General features: G+C 36.6%; 1 protein-coding gene across 1 annotated transcript in view; it reads right to left on the bottom strand.

Moving 5' to 3' along the window:
- LOC127662818 (NHS-like protein 1) overlaps window positions 1-17,141 on the bottom strand; it is a 65,740-nt gene extending 48,599 nt beyond the window's left edge. Inside the window, exon 1 of the mRNA XM_052154176.1 lies at window positions 16,733-17,141. Coding sequence (XP_052010136.1) covers window positions 16,733-17,114 — 382 coding nt within the window. The 5' untranslated portion in view covers window positions 17,115-17,141. The remainder of the gene's footprint in view (window positions 1-16,732) is intronic.
- Window positions 17,142-18,561: the final 1,420 nt, after the last annotated feature.

Genomic DNA, 18,561 nt, shown 5'->3' with positions numbered 1-18,561 from the left:
TTATTTAAAAAATAAAAATAAGCTGAAGACACATATTTACTTGGAGGTACAATTGAGCGTGTCCCCAAATAGGTCAATAATAGGTAAATAATTGTTTTCTAGGATAAGACATAAAAGTGGAACACATGGGTATTATTAAAGTAATAATCATCGATCATTGAATTCCCTAATCGATGCATTGAATATTAATTGTCAGATCAATGCTTTCTGATGCATTAATGTATTTCAACATCCACTCCGGTAATTAATAGTAACATTTAATTTAAATGAATGTCAGTGTCCCCATTCTAAAATGGCACACAAAGCTGAGCAGACATAAAACATGATTTAGTCACTTGGCTGGAATACTGAGGTCTCATTTTCTGAAAAGAAGCATTGTATTTTAAATGGCACTTACAAAAACACACAGCAGCTTCGCTCTTTGTTTATAACTCTCTTGGGATATAAAGAAATATTTAGGCTGTCCAACTACAAGGGATGTCGTTTTTATGTGAATCATAAAGGCACTATAAAGTCTTAGGAAGCATATACTTATAGGCAACGGTTAAGCAGTTAAATCAATTGGACATAGATTTATTTGAATTAACTTTTTCTTTGTGGGCGGAAAGTTTTCTCGCATCTTTGTTGCAATCATTGAGGCCATATCAGCACCACCAAATAGATGAATGTTTGATATGGTGAGAACATGCCTGCCAAATAAGCTTTGTATTCACACAGCGATCTGAATGTTCAAGGCCGCTTTCAGATTTTACATGCCATTAATCTGGAAGCTACAAGCTGACCCTAAAGCTGGCAGCTAGACAGTTCCAAGTCTTGCATGTCATGATTTTGTTCTGCGCAAGTCACCAATAACACATATTAATTCACACTGGCTGTCTACATTTAAATCGTAATGAGTTGTATTACCAGTAGTTGTATTGAGAGTCATTGGTTATAGCTTCATTGTGATTTTTGGATGTTGTCAATGGACAACTGATGTCTGTTTTTCTATTATAGCTCAAGAAAGTTACAATAAAGTACAATAAAGGGCAGATTGAACAACCTTAGAAAATCATTGTTTGTGCCTGGATATTAAAGCCTACCAGTTCTAGCTATAAATCATACATACTTTACCATAGTTGAGGATAATACAGACCAACAGATATCAGATTTTAACCACAAGAGGGTGCTATGAATCAAAACTAAAAGATTTTGAAATCTTAAAGATTTGCCCAGGAGAAACATACTGGAGTGAAGCCAAACATTAAATTGGTTAATGTCACTCAAGCACTCTGTTAATTCAAGGCATGTGTTACATTCTTAACAAGCAACCATTACCCATTTTAAGAGATATGATACTCAAGCCTTAAAAAAAAAAAAAAGGATGATTACATAAAAAGAGTGGAGCTATAAAATTTATTTTAATTTTTATCAGGCCAGAGCTATAAAAGATGTCTGATACAGGAGCTTATCAGAAACACTTCCCTTCCTGTTTACTGAACGTCGTGTGTATATATACACTATATATATATATATATATATATATATATATATATATATATATATATATATATAGATATAGTATATATATAGAGTATTATTTTTTATTACAGCTTTTGGAAAAAATCTTTCCTTATGAACATATAAAAGCAAGTAAAACTTTATTTTGGTTTTGCAGAAGTGGCAAATAAAATGTTTATGGTTTTCTGTGACGTCAAATGGAATCACTGCTAGAAGTTTATGCTCACGAGATGCTGAAAAGTAATCAAAAGGACATGGAAATGTGATCTCCTCCAGAAAGGCCACAATTGCAGTTTTTATTTAGTCATTTAGTTATTTGGTCATCTCCACCCAAATAAACGGCTGAATTCAGATCCCTCCTCCACCACAAACACATTCCAAAAAATGTATGCTGGAGGTATTTTGAAAAGTTCTTTCCTCACTAAAACCAGGACTAAACAACCCCAACATCAGATGTTTTAAATTAGGATTCAACTGGGGAAAGGGAGCAGCAACAATCACATATTTCAACCAAAGTCTGGTCATATGACCTTGGGAAGCTAATAAGCCACTGAAACCACATTAAGGGGACTTTCTAAAAACTGTTGAACCATAGCAAATTACCTAACCCATCATCCCTGCTTTCACCTGTACCATTCTAATTTAGTTCCTCTTATAGGTCTGCTTCTGTTTCGTTAGTCTGGGTTGATTCTATTTGTTTTTGTACAAAAATGCAAGAGGGCCTTGGATCTAGAGTGAAGTTTTGTTTATTTTCACATGTGACTGCCTGTGACAGACTCGAATAAGGGGCTGTAGATCAGTTGCTTTTGCAATGGGACATTTTTCAATTACATTGATCACAATAAGGTGATTTTAGGTAATTCTGACCTTCTTGACAGACTTTAAATTATTATATGTTCAGAGTTGTGCAAAGAGTTGTTTTGTATGCAGCTTTGGCAATGACTTGATAAAATGAATAACATTGACCATACCAATGAGGACTAAACAACATTTGTTTAAGTCAGTTTGAAGAGTTTTATTTCAATTTTATTATCTTTTTCTTTTTTTACTTTGCCTTCCAGACAAATGGCCTTTCAATTATAGAGGCTAACCAAAATGAGGGCAGAGATATTTTTATTCTAAAATATGCCATATTACTTTCATACAAGTCTACAATGGGGTGAATGTACTTAATATGGAGCAAATGTAAGTTTAAGCAGGGAATTTCACAAGTATCTTTCGTCTACTGGCAGAAGCCAGTCCAATAGTTATAAAGACCTTTTAACTTCATCTTCTAAGCCAGGGAAATATGATGTCACAGAGAGGATATGTTCCCAGCACCATGAGGAAATCCTGATCTCTGTCACTACAGGAATAGTTCACCTAAAAATGCAAAAGTGTCATTATTTACTCACCCTCATGTCGTTCCAAGTTCATTTGCCTTACTTTTGGCTCCGCAACTCAAAAGGGGATATTTTAAATAATGTTGCGATTGCTGATTTCCATTCAATAGCATATGATAGTGACTTGTTTTAAAGCTTGAAGGAATAGTTTACTCAAAAATGAAAATGCCCTCATCCTTTACTCACCCTCATGCCATCCCAGATGTGTATGACATTCTTTCTTCTGCAGAACACAAACAAAGATTTTTAGAAAAATATCACCATCAGTGAATGCTGACCAAAATTTTAAGCTTCAAAAAGCAAATAAAAGCACCATAAAAGTAATCCATATGAATACAGTGTTTTAATCCATATCTTCTGAAGCAATCTTATACATTTTTTGGTGGGAACAGGCCAAAATGTCACTCCTTTTAACTATAAATCTTGACTGCACTATAAATCAGCAGTCTCCTTGACGATCATTATTTCAAGCTCAATGACACTTCCGAGCACCATCTAGTGCTCTGTGCACGAATCAAGCACTAGGAAGTGTAATCATTTACATTTACATTTATGCATTTGGCAGACACTTTTATCCAAAGCAACTTACAGAGCCCTTATTACAGGGACAACCCCCCCGGAGCAACATGGAGTGAAGTGCCTTGCTCAAGGACACAAAGGTGGTGGCTGTGGGGCTCAAACCAACATCCTTCTGATAACCAGATTACCAGTTATGTGCTTAGACCACTACACCACCACCACCACTAATCGATCTAGCTCGATTGATCATGCCTAGAGACTGCAATGGCAAGATGTAAATATTTTGTCTGTTCTTACCCAAAACGAACTGGATCACTTCAGAATACATGGATTTAAACACTGGTGTTGTATGTATACATTTTATGCTACATTTATGTGCTTTTTGGAGCTTCAAAATTTTGGTCACCATTCACTTGAACTGTATGGACCTACTGAGCCGAGATATTTTTCTTAAAATCTTAATTTGTGTTCTGCTGAACAAATTACAATATAAGTCATACGCATTTGTAATGGCATGAGGGTGAGTAAATTATGAGAATTTTCAACCAAACAAATCATTGTAAACTCAACTAAACAGAGCCTAAATCAAATATTGTGACATCTAAGTAACATCAAACCTAATTGCTTCTTGTACATCATATGACCATATGTTATGACATCATGACACAAGAACCAATGTGGTTTGATGTTAATGACATGTCACCTTTATTTGAGTTGATTTGGGCTCTGTATACAATACATGAGTTGGTCAATGGTTTGATTTGATTTGTACTGAGCCCCTAAGAGGACAGGGCGGGATTTTTTTTCATAATTACTTTTGCTGTATATGTAATAAAACCATTATAACCACAAAATTATGATTTTTAATACCATAGTTTTTAATACCTGTATTATTACTATTATTTCACAACGAATACCATGGTTAAAATATGGTTACTGTAGTAAAACCATTGTAACTTTATTGCAAAGTTAACACAAACAATTACGAGGGAATGCAAACTATTGTGAGGGAACGCAAAACTTATTGCGATGGAATGCAAAACCTTTTCAGAAAGAAATTCCTGTCATGTCCTTTAAGGGGCTCCATTGATTTGAGAGTAAATAACTGCTAAAATTTTGGTCTGTTCATCATACAATGTGATTGTATGCCTTCAGAAGACTTGAAATATGATGCATATGAGTTGTATGGACTAATTTAATGACAATTTTGAATGCTTTTTCCAGAACTTCCACAATGGCTTAGCATTTCAACAATAGAGTAATAATGTGAAAGTCTCAAATTAGTCAATAGAAAATACAGCTGAGATATGCCATGAGGTAAATGCATTTGCAACCATTTGATGAACAACCTAACAAGCTTTACCTGGTGTCTTGACTATGGCTCCATCCTAAATGACACACTTGATATGGACTTGTGATCTCATGGCATTCATTGGCTCTGTCCTAAATGACACCCAAATAGATTTGCACCATCTCATGTCACTAAACCTGGCACTAGCAGTCTCCAAACAACTTGATTTTGGCCGAGGCTTGTTTGATGATTAAGAATGGTGATGGGGTGACAAACATACCAAATCACAGCAACTCTCTCTCTCTCTCTCTCTCTGATTCCCTGTAATTTGGAGCTTGCTAACATATCAACTGGAGTACCACGTGAGCATAAACAATTGTTAAAGAGCTGAAAATGTTCAGATCAGCTTAACATAGTCAGTTCTTCATATAAAAAATGAAGCTCATTGGTTACTTGAAAAGAGCACAAGAGCCTGCCTCAGCAACAGATTTTTTTTTTCAAGCAATCCTGATGTGCTTTTTCAGTATTTGAAGCCAATAACTCAGCAGGGAGTCTGTCTGTCAAGTGATTAACCACCTCCTTCTGGCAAATGCTAATACACGCTCACCTACTGGCCAGTGATTATATAAATGAAGCTCACACCTGAAAATCACTGGAAAAATCAGCTAGTGTGGTGCCAGCAGTGCATAAGAAATAAGAGTAGGATGATCAATAAAATAAAAAAAATACCTTTTAACACCTATTGTGTTGGTGCTAGCACTGATAACTGATACTTGGCTGGCCTTCACCTTGTTCTACTTTCTCTGTGTGGAATGAAGCTTATCTGTATATAAACAAAGAAAGAACCTTCACAAAAACATCTATTTGCTAGTGTGTGAGACACACGGACTCATACTACACAGTAATTAGCCCTCAGTGTGGTTTGCCGAATGTTGCAAGTACTTTTGTTATATGTGGAAGTGGGAGTACAGGCTAAAAACAATAACTCAAGCTTGCTTCGACTGCACCGAAGCAGGGGGGTGCTTCTTTGGTTCCAAACTTCCAGGTGTGAATGTGCTGGCTAACCATGGGATTTAGGAATGTGCTGGATTTTTCCACCAACCAAAATCATATTTCTCGTTTGACCCTCAATGTCCTCATGAGATCTTTTAATTAGACTGAAGTGAAGGGCAGACTGAAGGGAATCTACAAAAAAGGTACCCACATGGTGGAGAAGATAGATTTGCTGATATTGTTGCTTAGAAAACATTGCAAATAATTCAGTCTAAAATAGATAGACACCTACTGTACTGTACACTACCAACTACAAAAACTTTTGGAATCCAAAAATATTAAGAGCATGAGCTTAAGAGATTATGAGTATGAGCATTTGTTGGAACAGCCTGAAAAATAAAATTGTTTGCCTGATTTGAGCTACAGTAAAATCAATGAAACCATTGTTGACCAATTTTATTGCTGATTTGACTGATGTTGTTGAAACTTAATCTTGACTCGTTACCAAGATGGTCACGTAGTGAACTGATTTGCATTAATGGGAGTAAGGAATAGTTCATCCAAAAATAAAAATTCTGTCATCATTTGCTCACCCTCATGTCATTCCAAACACATATGACTTTCTATCTATTGTGGAACACAAAAATATGAATTGTAAAGAATGTTGTAGTCGCATTTTTTCCAAATAATGGCATTGAAAGTGACTCACTTGAAAGCTTAAAAAGGACCAAAAGTATCATAAAAGTAGTCCATCTTGCAATATATGACTCAAGCGTCATATTGCAAGTCTTCTGAAGGCCTACAGTATGTCCAGAAAATTACAACCCCCAAATGTATGTTATTATCATGACTTTCCTGCAGTAGATCTCCTTTGCACATTCATGAGCACAGTATTTGAAAGAAACTTGTTCTAAATGGCTTGCGCTTAAACTTTGTGAAAGCAAAAACAGCTCAAGTTTTGCATGAACAATTTAAGTTCTCATATGAACAGCCTGATATCCCGGAATTTAAGTGAGCATTGCAATGTTTTTGCAAAACTTAAATTACGTGCTTTATTACATGTTTAGCTGCAGTTGCCAAGTGTAATGACCTGTGGGGGGGCGCCAAAACCGAGCAAAATGAGGTTGCAATCAGATGAGGTTTTTAAGGTACATTTTATATGGAGGTTTTAATGAGTAAAACATACCTCCCCAACCAAAAACTTTTCCCTAAAAATCTAGCCAATAGTGTCCTAAGAGATAAATTAGTGTTTAACAAAACAGACATCCTTACTCTGGCCTGAACCAATGCCTAAACCTATAGTGTCCTAAAAGATATATGAGAGTTTAATAAAACAGACATCCTTACCTTTATCCAACACCTAATTCTAAGTGAAAGTGTTTTAAAATGTCACTTCAAAATGAAAAGAAAATGTTTTGAAACCACCACCTCATTTCGTGTCGCTTCAATTGCACTTTAACATTCATGCATCTTTGGCTGGTCTTGAACTGCTGTCAATGAATACAGAATCCAAACACTCTATCAGGTGAGCTACCAAGCAAGCTATTCATATGGGAATAAGTGTGGCTAGGTGGGTATGTAATACAAGTGTTAAAATGTATCATTTTTCAGATCATGCATTAAAGTAAAAGTGTTTTGATATCATCATAGGCAGGGGTGAGAAATAGAGTGAATAATAAGTGATTATAAAGTCATACTCAGCAATTGTACTCATGATTTGTGTGACACTGAATAGGGCCTCTAGTGTTCATTTAACCAGGAAACTGCAGCGAAACGTAGAAAGCGGCTCATAAAAGTCAGTTTGCGAAATATAGAGTAACGTTCACTCTATGAGACCAGGTTGCCCTTGAACCCATGAACAAGCTTTTCTCGTGCACTCATGAACATGCGCTTGTGTTACACCTAAGAAAGAAAGTCATATGGTTTGGAACGACATGCAAGAGAAAGTTGGACTGAGGCCAAATACAGAAGGCAAATGCCCTAAAACAAGAGAAACTAGTGGCCTTTCAAACTGAAATCAAAGGGGACCACAGGCTGATATGACTAGAATGAAACTCAGTAAAAACTTTAGAATCTGACCTTTATGATTTAAGGGTGAAAAAGTACTTTTGGCGTGAACCGAAGTCCTTTACCCCAACCCTGCGTTGACTAAACAACATAACAAATGTGCTTCAATTATACAGAGGCTCTGCACTAAGTGCCAAGCAGAATGTAGGTTCAACGTCCCTGCGTCCAAGCACAAGGCACCTATTGTTGAGGCCTAGCCACCACAGGGCAGGAAAGAGGACAGCAGCTGGTTAATGGCACTGAAAGCATGAAAGTGTTATGGATCATTACAACCTGACCTGGTACACACAGCAATATACTTTTTCATCAGTATTCTCTGCAAGTAGCCTAAAAGCCATTTCACGCATCTGCAATGCTGCAGAAAGTATGAGGGAAATTATGAGATAAAGAGAGGGCGTTATATTTAGAGAGATGAAGTACAATCACGTCATCTGCTATCTTGTACCACAGCACATTGTTGCACTACTCTTTTACTCTTCCATATTCTTTTTTAATCCATCTCTTACATTATAAACCTTAGTAAGGGTAGGCAAAATCATTTATTTATTAAGAATGAGAATGAGGATGTGAGAGATAGAAGTATAGACTGATCAATGGGTTGTACAATTGTTTACCTTCATTCAGCCAACAAAACATTGAAATGTGCCTTCCCAAAAAATGTCATAGGGAAAAACATCTAGGAAAAAAATCTGTTATAAAAATGAGATGTGACCTAAGACAATAATACCATTAATGACATTAAAAGGTCTGTACCTCTTGCCTCGTTTTCATTAGTGTTAAATTTAAATATACCCTCTATTTTGACTAAGGTCCATATTCCGCATTCCCATAATTCTATGCTCTTCTTAAGTACCTGCCATTCTCCTTCCACTACTGTAATTCTATTAGACCTCTTCCTTTCATTCTATCAAATTAGATTCTATGAAAAAATTAAAGTTAAATTCTTACCAGACATGAGCTACTCACTGGCTTTCTAGAACCTTCCATGTTAAGTACTGGATGCTTTTAGTCTGGCTATTATTTAAAATCAAAAATTTCAAAATCATCATGAGAGTAGTTTCTTGATAGAACAAGAAAGAAAATAGAGGTACACAGCCCATACCCAATATATTCATGGGTGGGTCATATTTCACCCAAACAATAAATGAATACAAATTACTAATTTCATAAAATAAAATATAAATAAATAAATAAATAAAGTAGGCCTAATATAATAGTGAAAATAATCCAGTCCAAACCTTTTTATTATTATTATTCAAATCTGAATAAATCACATTCAGTACTACAAATACTACTATGTTGTTTAAATGTGTTACATTTGTACGGGGAGTGGTAGTGTAGTGGTTAGCGTGCTGCACTACTAACCTGGTGACCTGAGTTTGATTCCTGCTCATGGCCAACACTGATTATCTGAACTGGTCCTGGGCCTCCCCAAGGTCAACTCAGCCTAAAATGAGTACCTGGTACAGTGTGCAAAACATTGCCACAGGGGAGACAAAGGTGGTCGGGTGTGGTGCTGGCCACCCACCCCCTTGTGTACCGTTCTGGCCTTCATAGGTGCTCGCTAACAGCACTTGCCCCTACAGTCTGTTAAGGCTAAATGGGGGAATCTTTGATATACAGTATATACACACACACATAATGCGTGTGTATATATATATATATATATATATTCTGCTTCATTGTGCAAATACATGTTATGAATAACATGTATGTCACAATAAAAAAAAAGATATTGTTCCTAAAACAGGCTTCATTTTCTTTATGCAAAATTTCTTTTAATTTAGTTTTTCTTCATATTGTGTGATGAAATATGCCCCAGACATGTTCTATATAGGTTTTTTGACAGTAAAATGGAAATGTACTAAATGGTGTGTAAATACGAAGCCCTCTGCTTCCATTTATAAAAGACACTATATCCCATAAGGCTGCAAACAGAACCAGTTTCCAACAACAACTTGCAAAATGAAAATACAGTCCTACGGGTCCATAAAAACAAGCCCAACAAGATGGACTTCGCAGCAGTTACACTGAGTTATCCATTGTCTGGATGGGAGAGATATGTGGTTCCAAACAACATGATATCAAAACAGAGTCAAGAGTGCATGATGAGAGAAACAGCACACTGTTATGAGGTATATTTCATTCATTGGGTGGGAATTGTATTATATATACAGTATATTTGTAGTTTTCAAATATCTACAATGAACCATTTATTACATTTTTTTGCTTATATCTTCCCATTATTCTAGAGAGAATAATTTAACAGTATGTTTACTTGTACAGTTTATTGCTGAAAGTACAATATTTCAAGAAAGCATTCCTGATCTGAAAATGGACCACTTAGGATGTTGGATATATCAGGTATTTTGGTCTGGCCATTTCAAAATTGTAAGCAATCAACCCTCTGTATGCCAGATTTCGGGCTATGTTTTAAGAGCACTAGCTCTAAGTGCAGTCAATGGGCATGGCCATGAAGTTTTGGTATGTTCATGTAAGCTAAGTCTAGGCGCAAGTGGGTTTGGCGAACTTTTACGCGCAAAGTATGGGCTGGATCAAGTGCAATTTAATTCTATGTTTCTTCTTCAGTTATTGCACTGTCTGTGTCATCTTATACTGTATAGTCCATTCCCTCAAAAACCAGCGATATAAACAAAGACAGTACATTCATAAGAAGTTTTTAAATGGACTGTATGCAATGAATTACAATATTAGTGAATAATGAATTAGAAGAATATAAGTAATTCTATGACAGTGACATGCTCCTTTAATAAATATAGAAAATGTGATTCTTGTCAGATTTTGGATATGTTCCATTAAATTATAGAGAATTTTAGTTTTTTTAGTATAGAGAAGTAATATTAATAATTTTAATCTACTGATAAATAATGGCTAGTATTAACAGCGATTATATCGGCACTCACTTCACTTCTACCGATCAATTTTGATTTTAAAAATTCAATTAATTTATTGATATCAAAAATAGTTCTAAATTCAAATAAAATGAAAATATAATCAAAAAGTCCAAACATTTTACACTCTCCAAGTACTTCCACCAGCCCATTTTGCTGCAACTTAAAAATCAAATCAAATCCCTTTATTGTCACTCAACCATATAAACAAGTGCAACAGTGGGTTGCAAAAGTGACTCGACAATCACGACAATAGGTGGAAAAATACCTATATAAATTAGATCATATTTGAACAATTGTAAATATATACATAATAATAATAATTTAAAAATCAACCATGACCTATAAATGGTTTAAATCTCCAAATTTTTTGGTTACACATTTTTTGGTTGCGACAATTTGATGTTCCATTGTAGTTTCAGAGTTTGGACATGAACTTTATTACCACCTGCTGGTGGACTCTCCAATCTGCAAATGTAGGAACTGAGTTTAGAATTTGAGCTGAAAACAAAATAGCCAATTGGGCTTTACGCCACTTCATTAACATACAATACATCTACAGTTTGCACTCATAAACCCTCTTGCGCAGGCATGAAAATTGTGCTTAGTGTATAGCGCTACGCTTTGTGCACTCACCAAATTAGAGCATGCAACTGTCCATATTTCCTTCAATATGGACTTCAGAGGATTCTAAACAGATAACAGATTTTAATAGATTCATTCACCAAGGTTCCAGCTTTCAGAATTCAATATTCCATTATTCCCCCTCTCAGCAAAAAATAAAACAACAACATCAATATCCATTCCATCTGGAAAAAGAGAGTAGGTGGAAAAAGGAAAATACATTTGAAGAGAACTGTAGAGTATAAACAAAAATGTTAAGCTTAAATGTGTAATATGTTCAGATATTAAGATGCTTTCTCCTGTCTCAGCTTAACATGTGGAGACAAATTTAAGTAAGCTATTTGCAGGTTGATTTCCACAGAAACATTGCTCTGATTGTTTGAGGATCCCAACCAGGTTTCTACAGGAAATCAACATGTTGCTCCCTAATGTTAATGTATCCTGAAATTGACCCCATTCTGGGAAATTACTGATAAGCGCCACACTTTTCAGACATTTTTGCATCAATTTAAACATGATCACCTTTCCCTCTAATGCTACTTCTGAGACACAGGTTCTGGTCCCATGGAAACCACAAAGTAACTGAGTTCACATAAACAATAGTGAGCATGATTTGGAGATGCATTTTTGCTCTAAAACTAGGGGCAGTGGTTAAAATTTTGGTAAGCTCAGACTAATTTCAGCAGCAAAATTGTTGAACTACTGTCACCAAAATCACAGTGCTACAATTCTGGCCTGACATAGCAACAGTTCCCCCAGGAAATGGCATGATATTGGGCGGAACTTTTTGTTTTACTGAGCAATGTCAGACGGGGGAGTGTTTGGGGAACCGATTTGAAAACAGTAATTTCAGCTTGGTTTGCTTGTGGCACAAAAATTACACTTTATTTCAAAAATTACACTTCAGAAAAAAAAAACATAATACAAAACAGGAGACATAATATGAGGGACATATCACAAAAACACAAAGGAAGAGGGTGTATATTCATATGGCAGCAATAAAAAAAGTGTCAGAGAAAGCCTTCATAAGGGCTGGACGCACATCTGGTTTCAACATGATTTCCCCTTGTAGACGAGCTCTATGGAAAGGGTTAGCACTGTTCTCTGAAGGAGGAGTGGGGAGGAATATAACAGCTGGATTGCATGCACATTGTGTGTGTGGTTTATACATTTCAGATCCAACTATAAATAATTCTAGATTTTACTTTATACTTGTTATTGTGAGAATAAACAGAAACTGTCAGAGTGCTGGGGAAACAGGACCCAAGAGAAGAGGAGATAAATGTCAGTGTTTTATTAAACTCAAAAACACAAAAGGCACACTAGCGCCAGGTCGTCCAAGCTCAAAAAGGAAAACCGTAATGTGTACAAGGGATGAGAGTTCATGAGATGGGTGTGTGCATTGCAAAGCCCAGGCGAGTGATTCTCCCAACACACGGGCACAGATCCGAGGAATCCTCCTCCAACAAAACTGTGTGCAGCACTGGCAATCTGCAGGAAAACACACTTCCACATACACTCACAATCACTATCACAAACGCATGAGAGAAAGCACAAACAAAAACAATGATCCAACATCGGACATGGCACACGAGAGGAAATAAATAGGGGGAGACAAACAAGAGACTGCTGCCGCTCACAGCTGAAGGTTGAAACAAATCAGCAATCCCATGGAAACAATCAGAGTTCCCATGGAAGCACTGATTCTGCATACCAGCGGCAGCTGAAAACCATGAGGGCAAAACGTTAACATGTTCTGACAAAACAGACAAGGGACGATGATGCCACGGTCCTGCATAGGCGTAATACCAAACCTGGCAAGGTGCCATTACCGTGACATCACCAGAGGGCACACGGCGGCAAATTGTGCACAGTGATAACCTTCCACCAGACCTGTGTGCCCACAAAAAACATGAAACACAAGACAGGCAGGAGACGGTGATGTCATGGTCCTCGTCAGACAAAGCCCAACCTGACCTGTTGACAGAACCATGACATCACCGGAGAGCGCATGGTGGTTACGTGCACATGGCGGCCCAAACAACCGAAGCCGTGCTCATACAATGGGGTATCAGAAAACACAAAGGCAGGCTGATACTGCCACGGTCCAGTCAGGTAGAACCTCAATCTGACAAGTTGACTGCATGGGCCGTGACTGGGCTATGACAGAAACAGCCTGATCACGGACACCATTTACATCCACTTAAGAAAATGGTTTATTCCAGGGTTTTTGCAGACAGCTCCATTTTGAAACATCCCCTAAACTTGAACAGTGTTTGCCTTATGCTGCTTAAGGGATTAAAAGATAGTGTTTTAACACACCTAGGTTTGTACTGTATGATGTGGCCAAGTAAACACATAATGGCGTTCTTAAAGGTTTTTGATGAGTGCGCATGTGCATGGAAAAGACCAGATAACTAACATCACCAAATCAACTAATGGCATGAATTCAGCATTTCTGAGGAGTACAGTTGGGAAAGGGCAAAACCATACACATGTATACACACAAAGACAACTAGAGCACACTAATAAAAAATAAAAAAAACACTAACCCAGTGCATGTAAATGCAAAACCTGCTTTTTGTCTTCAGCAGCATTCTCTCAAACGGCTTTCTGGTGTCCATAATCCCTTTCCACCCACAGTTCCGGTACTTTTGCCTTAGTAACTTTCTAGTTGAGAATGCTTCTTAAGTATTTAAGAGGAACAGCACACTCAAGGAGACTTTTCCCCTCTTACATTCACACTCACCAAAGGACCCCGTTGTGACGTCATGTAGTATTGCCAATTGTTCTTTTATCGAGTATCGAGTTATTTGCACGTGCGATTCCTCAGCTGTGAAAACAATGAAAAGTACTAGTTTCAGGGAAAACTACCTAAAACAGGATTAATTACCACCAGTGGGAAAGGGCATCATGTAAAGGAGCTCACTGTAAAATCGGCGACAGTCCATTAAAAGTTATTTAGCTAAACTCGATCTGACTCTGTACTTACCAACATTTTAACCACTGCTCCTAGTGGCCGAATCGGGAAGTGTTTTTGAATGTATGGGCAAGTGTGAGCTATGGGTGAAGTTTCTGGGTGAAATGTCCACAGAGGGAAATTCCTAATATAAAACAAGTAAAACAACTTGTAAAACAAGTTAAAATGATGTACTACAGTAAAGAGACATGCATACTTCATCAATTCTACCCCCAAACCCCAACCCTAAACCTGACCGTCAGTGGAGTAAAAATATAATCTTAAAGGGAAAATGGAACCTCAGAATCACACTCGTCTTTAATTACATGAAGGCAATTACTTGGTTTCAATGTGGATTGAGAACCACATGAGTCTCTGAGGATGCTAAGCTGCAACGTGCTATAAGTCGCACCACAGGAAAAGGTCAAGATATTTGAACTGATGCAGAATGTCTGATGGGAGGTGCCACTTGTCAGTAGCTCAGAGAATGGGTCAATGTCAGGTTATTGCAACTTTCATAAGCAACATGTCGACTTCCCATATGATCATGTTGACAGAAAATAGGGACTGAAGTGAAGACAATATATCAGAAAAATATCAGTTGTAACTTTTATGTTGCAAAAATATTCAGTCTGTTTTGAATGACAAAGCCTACATTTTCACTGGGCTGTAGACAAATTAGTGCAACAGTTACTGATTCATGTTTACAACCTTAAATATTTGCCGCTTATACTCAATGGAATTTATTCGGAATGCTAAAAAACAATAATTTACTCACCCTCATGTCATTTCAAACCTGAATTAAATGTTTAAATAGCTGCCCATCATTTTCATAAAATGGCAGTTGGACTCACTTTAAAGCTTACAAAAGGACCCAGAGGTATCATAAAAACAGTCCATGTGGCTTGTGTTTCATATTCCAAGTCTTCTAAAATGCATACAATAGATTTTATTGGAAAACAATCCAAATATTAAGTAATTTTCAATGAAAATCATTAACTTTGTTACATTTTCATGAGTGCATGAGAGAAACTTGTTCATGATGTTCACATTTTTAGCACTGAACAACACACAAGTTCTCCTTTTTTGCACATAAAAAAGAAAGTCATATGGGTTTGTAATAACATAAGGTAGAACAGAATTTTTTTATTTATTTAAATTTTATTACAGAATTTTCTTTTTAACTTTTCCTTAAATAGCCTAAGAGAGAATGTTTCAATGCTGATCTCTGATTTAATCTGATTTAATCAAATTGAACAAATATGGAAACTTCCTAATCCAAGGATTTGCATGTTTTTACTAGGTAAAAACAAATCCAGTTTATAATGGGATTGGACAACATATAATGGATTCAAATATAATACTGCACTGTTGGGGATTAGGTGTGATTTGTCTGTGTCTTAAAGTGAAATTATTACTTTACAGTTTCATCTCCATTGTTTTATGAAGCTCCCTTATCAATAGTGTCCCATATGCACCAGGGAATCACTATCTTTCTCTCTTTTCATGTAATTCATAGATCGGCCAGGGCTGGATGTCACACATGTATCCACTTAGCCTCAGTTTCCTGCACTCCACTCACCTTACTCTGTGCTGAGCTCTGGAGGCAGGGCCAGTGAAAACCCCCTTTGTTTTCATTGGAGGTGAAAGCATTGCAGGGAGTTGGTGAACAGAAAATGCAACATATTGACCACAGAGATATACAGGAATATGTGGACACAGAAAAGGCACTGAGAAAATGGAAATAATGGAGGCTCATTATACTGCCATCTTGGACAAATATCCTTAACAATTGTGTCTGTTTTTGAAAATTAATGTAACAATGTTCTTAATAAAAAGAAAAAGAAAAAACATTGAAAGGGCTCCTTCCCACAAGGTTAATATCAGTTTCTTTATCCGATCTGTTTGGCCTAAAATTAAGTCTGTATGTTTGCTTTGTGTTCCTTACAAGCAAAGCCATTATGCTTTCTGATGCATTGTTTTCCAAGGTTGTTTAAAAGAAAGATTCCAACATTGCATTGTGACAATGGTCTAATAACAAAATCTTTGCACATTCACACAACTGTATAAGGCTTATTACATTATGTGCAAGACAAATACATTCCAAATATATTCTATAATGACTAAAACACTTTTTTCACATACTAACGTAATGCACTTACAAACAAACTTGAGACCCCAGAAGAACACATATAATTTAATGTTGTGCCAACCATTATGGTTGACACGGTCTGCCCCAGCAACCTCTATTTATACTATCCTAACTGGAGTTGCAGTTCAACCTTTGAGGAATGGAAAGTGTTGGGTAATGGGAAGAACATTTTAACACTAGATGCTCAACTACAAAAATATGTGAAACCACAGATGCCATGAGATAAAAGTGCAACTTAACGAAAGGAATTTCACTTCCAATCAATGCCAAGCGGGAATTTGGAATTCACCTGGAATGATGCGTGGTTGAATGAATGCAGGGAAGAGAACTCACGTATTCTGATCCTCTTGTGGTCGAGTTGTAGTACAGTCTCCTGCAGAGAATCCAACCTGTGCTGCAGCGCAGAAGCTTTATTGATCACCAGAGCTGCTTCGGTGTGAATCTCCACAAAGATGCTGCTGGCGTGCTGCGACAGATCGGTCAGCTGATGGAGTATGTAAATCAAAGTTTTACAGTTCACAGCATCCATGGAAGGAAATAAATCCCCATTAAAAACACCAGCATCCACGTCTAATCCTTCTCTATTAAACCTGCAAAGGCTCCGAGGCTCCACTATTCTCTTATAAAACGGCATTTTCAGCGAAAGTTCCAGTTTACTTTGTTCAATAGCAATTAGTTCTCTTGTCCGTTTAAAGTGTAAAGTGTTGTGTTGCATTCAGGTGACTTGACCTGTTCTGCAAACATCCTGACATCCCGCCTCATGATTCAAAGGATCCTGCTGGCCCCCTAATTTTGAAGAGCGCTTTCTTAAACTTTCTTTTGACGGGATCGAGGAGAGAAACCTTCAAAACCTGGAATCTGGAAATGGATGTGCGGATCTGGAGTTTGAGCCCAACTGATGGTCTCACATTCCAGCTTCAGATAAGATTAGTACAGCAGTTCAATAGTTTCATGGCATGAGCAGTGGTTGTCTTACAAGTTCATGGGAAATATAGAAAAAGAATGAAAAGAAAACACCTGCACAAATAGCATCACTTTTAAAAGTGTAAATAGCCATTTTTCTTATGGCAACATGAGCTGAATTTGTTCACTCCCTCATAGGGCACTCCACAAAAATAAATAAATTAATTAATTAATAAATAAAGACAATAAAATTAAATAAATACCAGATTAAACATTTAGCTATAATTACAACAGAAAACTAAATCAGCTTTTGTTTAACATATAGCTTTTCTTCAAAAAATTTCAATTTTATTTATTATTATCATTATCATTATCATCATTATCGTCATTTAGTTATGTATTTATTTATTTAGCCTTAACCTAATTTGAAAGACAGCAGAGTAGTGTTCTGCTGGTAAAGTGTGCCCTCTTGTGGCATTTCACACAAAAAAAAAATGATACCTAGGCCTGGTGCTGGGTAGAAACGGATTACATGTAATCTGGATTATGTAATCAAATTACGAAAATGAAGTACTTGTAATTGGATTAACTTGCATTTTAAAATACTCGTAATTGGACTACAGTTACTTTGTTATGGATTACATGATTACATGTTAATTAGGCAACCACAATACATTTTTCATATTTTCTTCAAATTCTTCACTCTAATTTTTCCCTTTTTTTAAAAAAAATATTTTAAATTTTTCACTCTAAATCAGCCTACGATGTAGCCTACGTTCGGTTGTACACACTGTGCGTACCATAAGCGCTACTATTGACCTGAGAAATATTTACTCTCCGAATATTTCACCAGTTATGAAATGTGTCCCGTATTTCTGTTTTGGCTGAACAAATGTTGCCCAATTTGCGAATGAACTCTTTTGAGTCTGTTCTTTTCAGTGAAGTGGCCAAACTGGTTCACAAAACGGTCTCAATCAATTCATGATTCATTAGAATTCGATCAGAGCACTCTCTCTGAATCATCTGGAGTGGTTTCTCACACACTAAACCAGTATCAGGATATTTACAAATATAGAGAACAAACAGCGCTGAATACAGTGGAAATGTCCCTACATTCAACTGAAACAAAAGGCTGTCTTTTTGATTGGTAACTAAGAAACTTCAGCTAGTGATGTGTCATGTGAACAAGGGGCTATTCAAATTGAACGTGTTTTTGCGTCCGCTCGCTGCAATTTTAGAAGCTATGTCAAGTTAAAAAG

Source organism: Xyrauchen texanus, chromosome 22 (genome assembly GCF_025860055.1).
Source record: "Xyrauchen texanus isolate HMW12.3.18 chromosome 22, RBS_HiC_50CHRs, whole genome shotgun sequence".
Classification (NCBI taxonomy): domain Eukaryota; kingdom Metazoa; phylum Chordata; class Actinopteri; order Cypriniformes; family Catostomidae; genus Xyrauchen; species Xyrauchen texanus.
The sequence above is the reverse complement of the archived record's forward strand: the minus strand, read 5'-3'. Positions and strand labels throughout refer to the sequence as shown.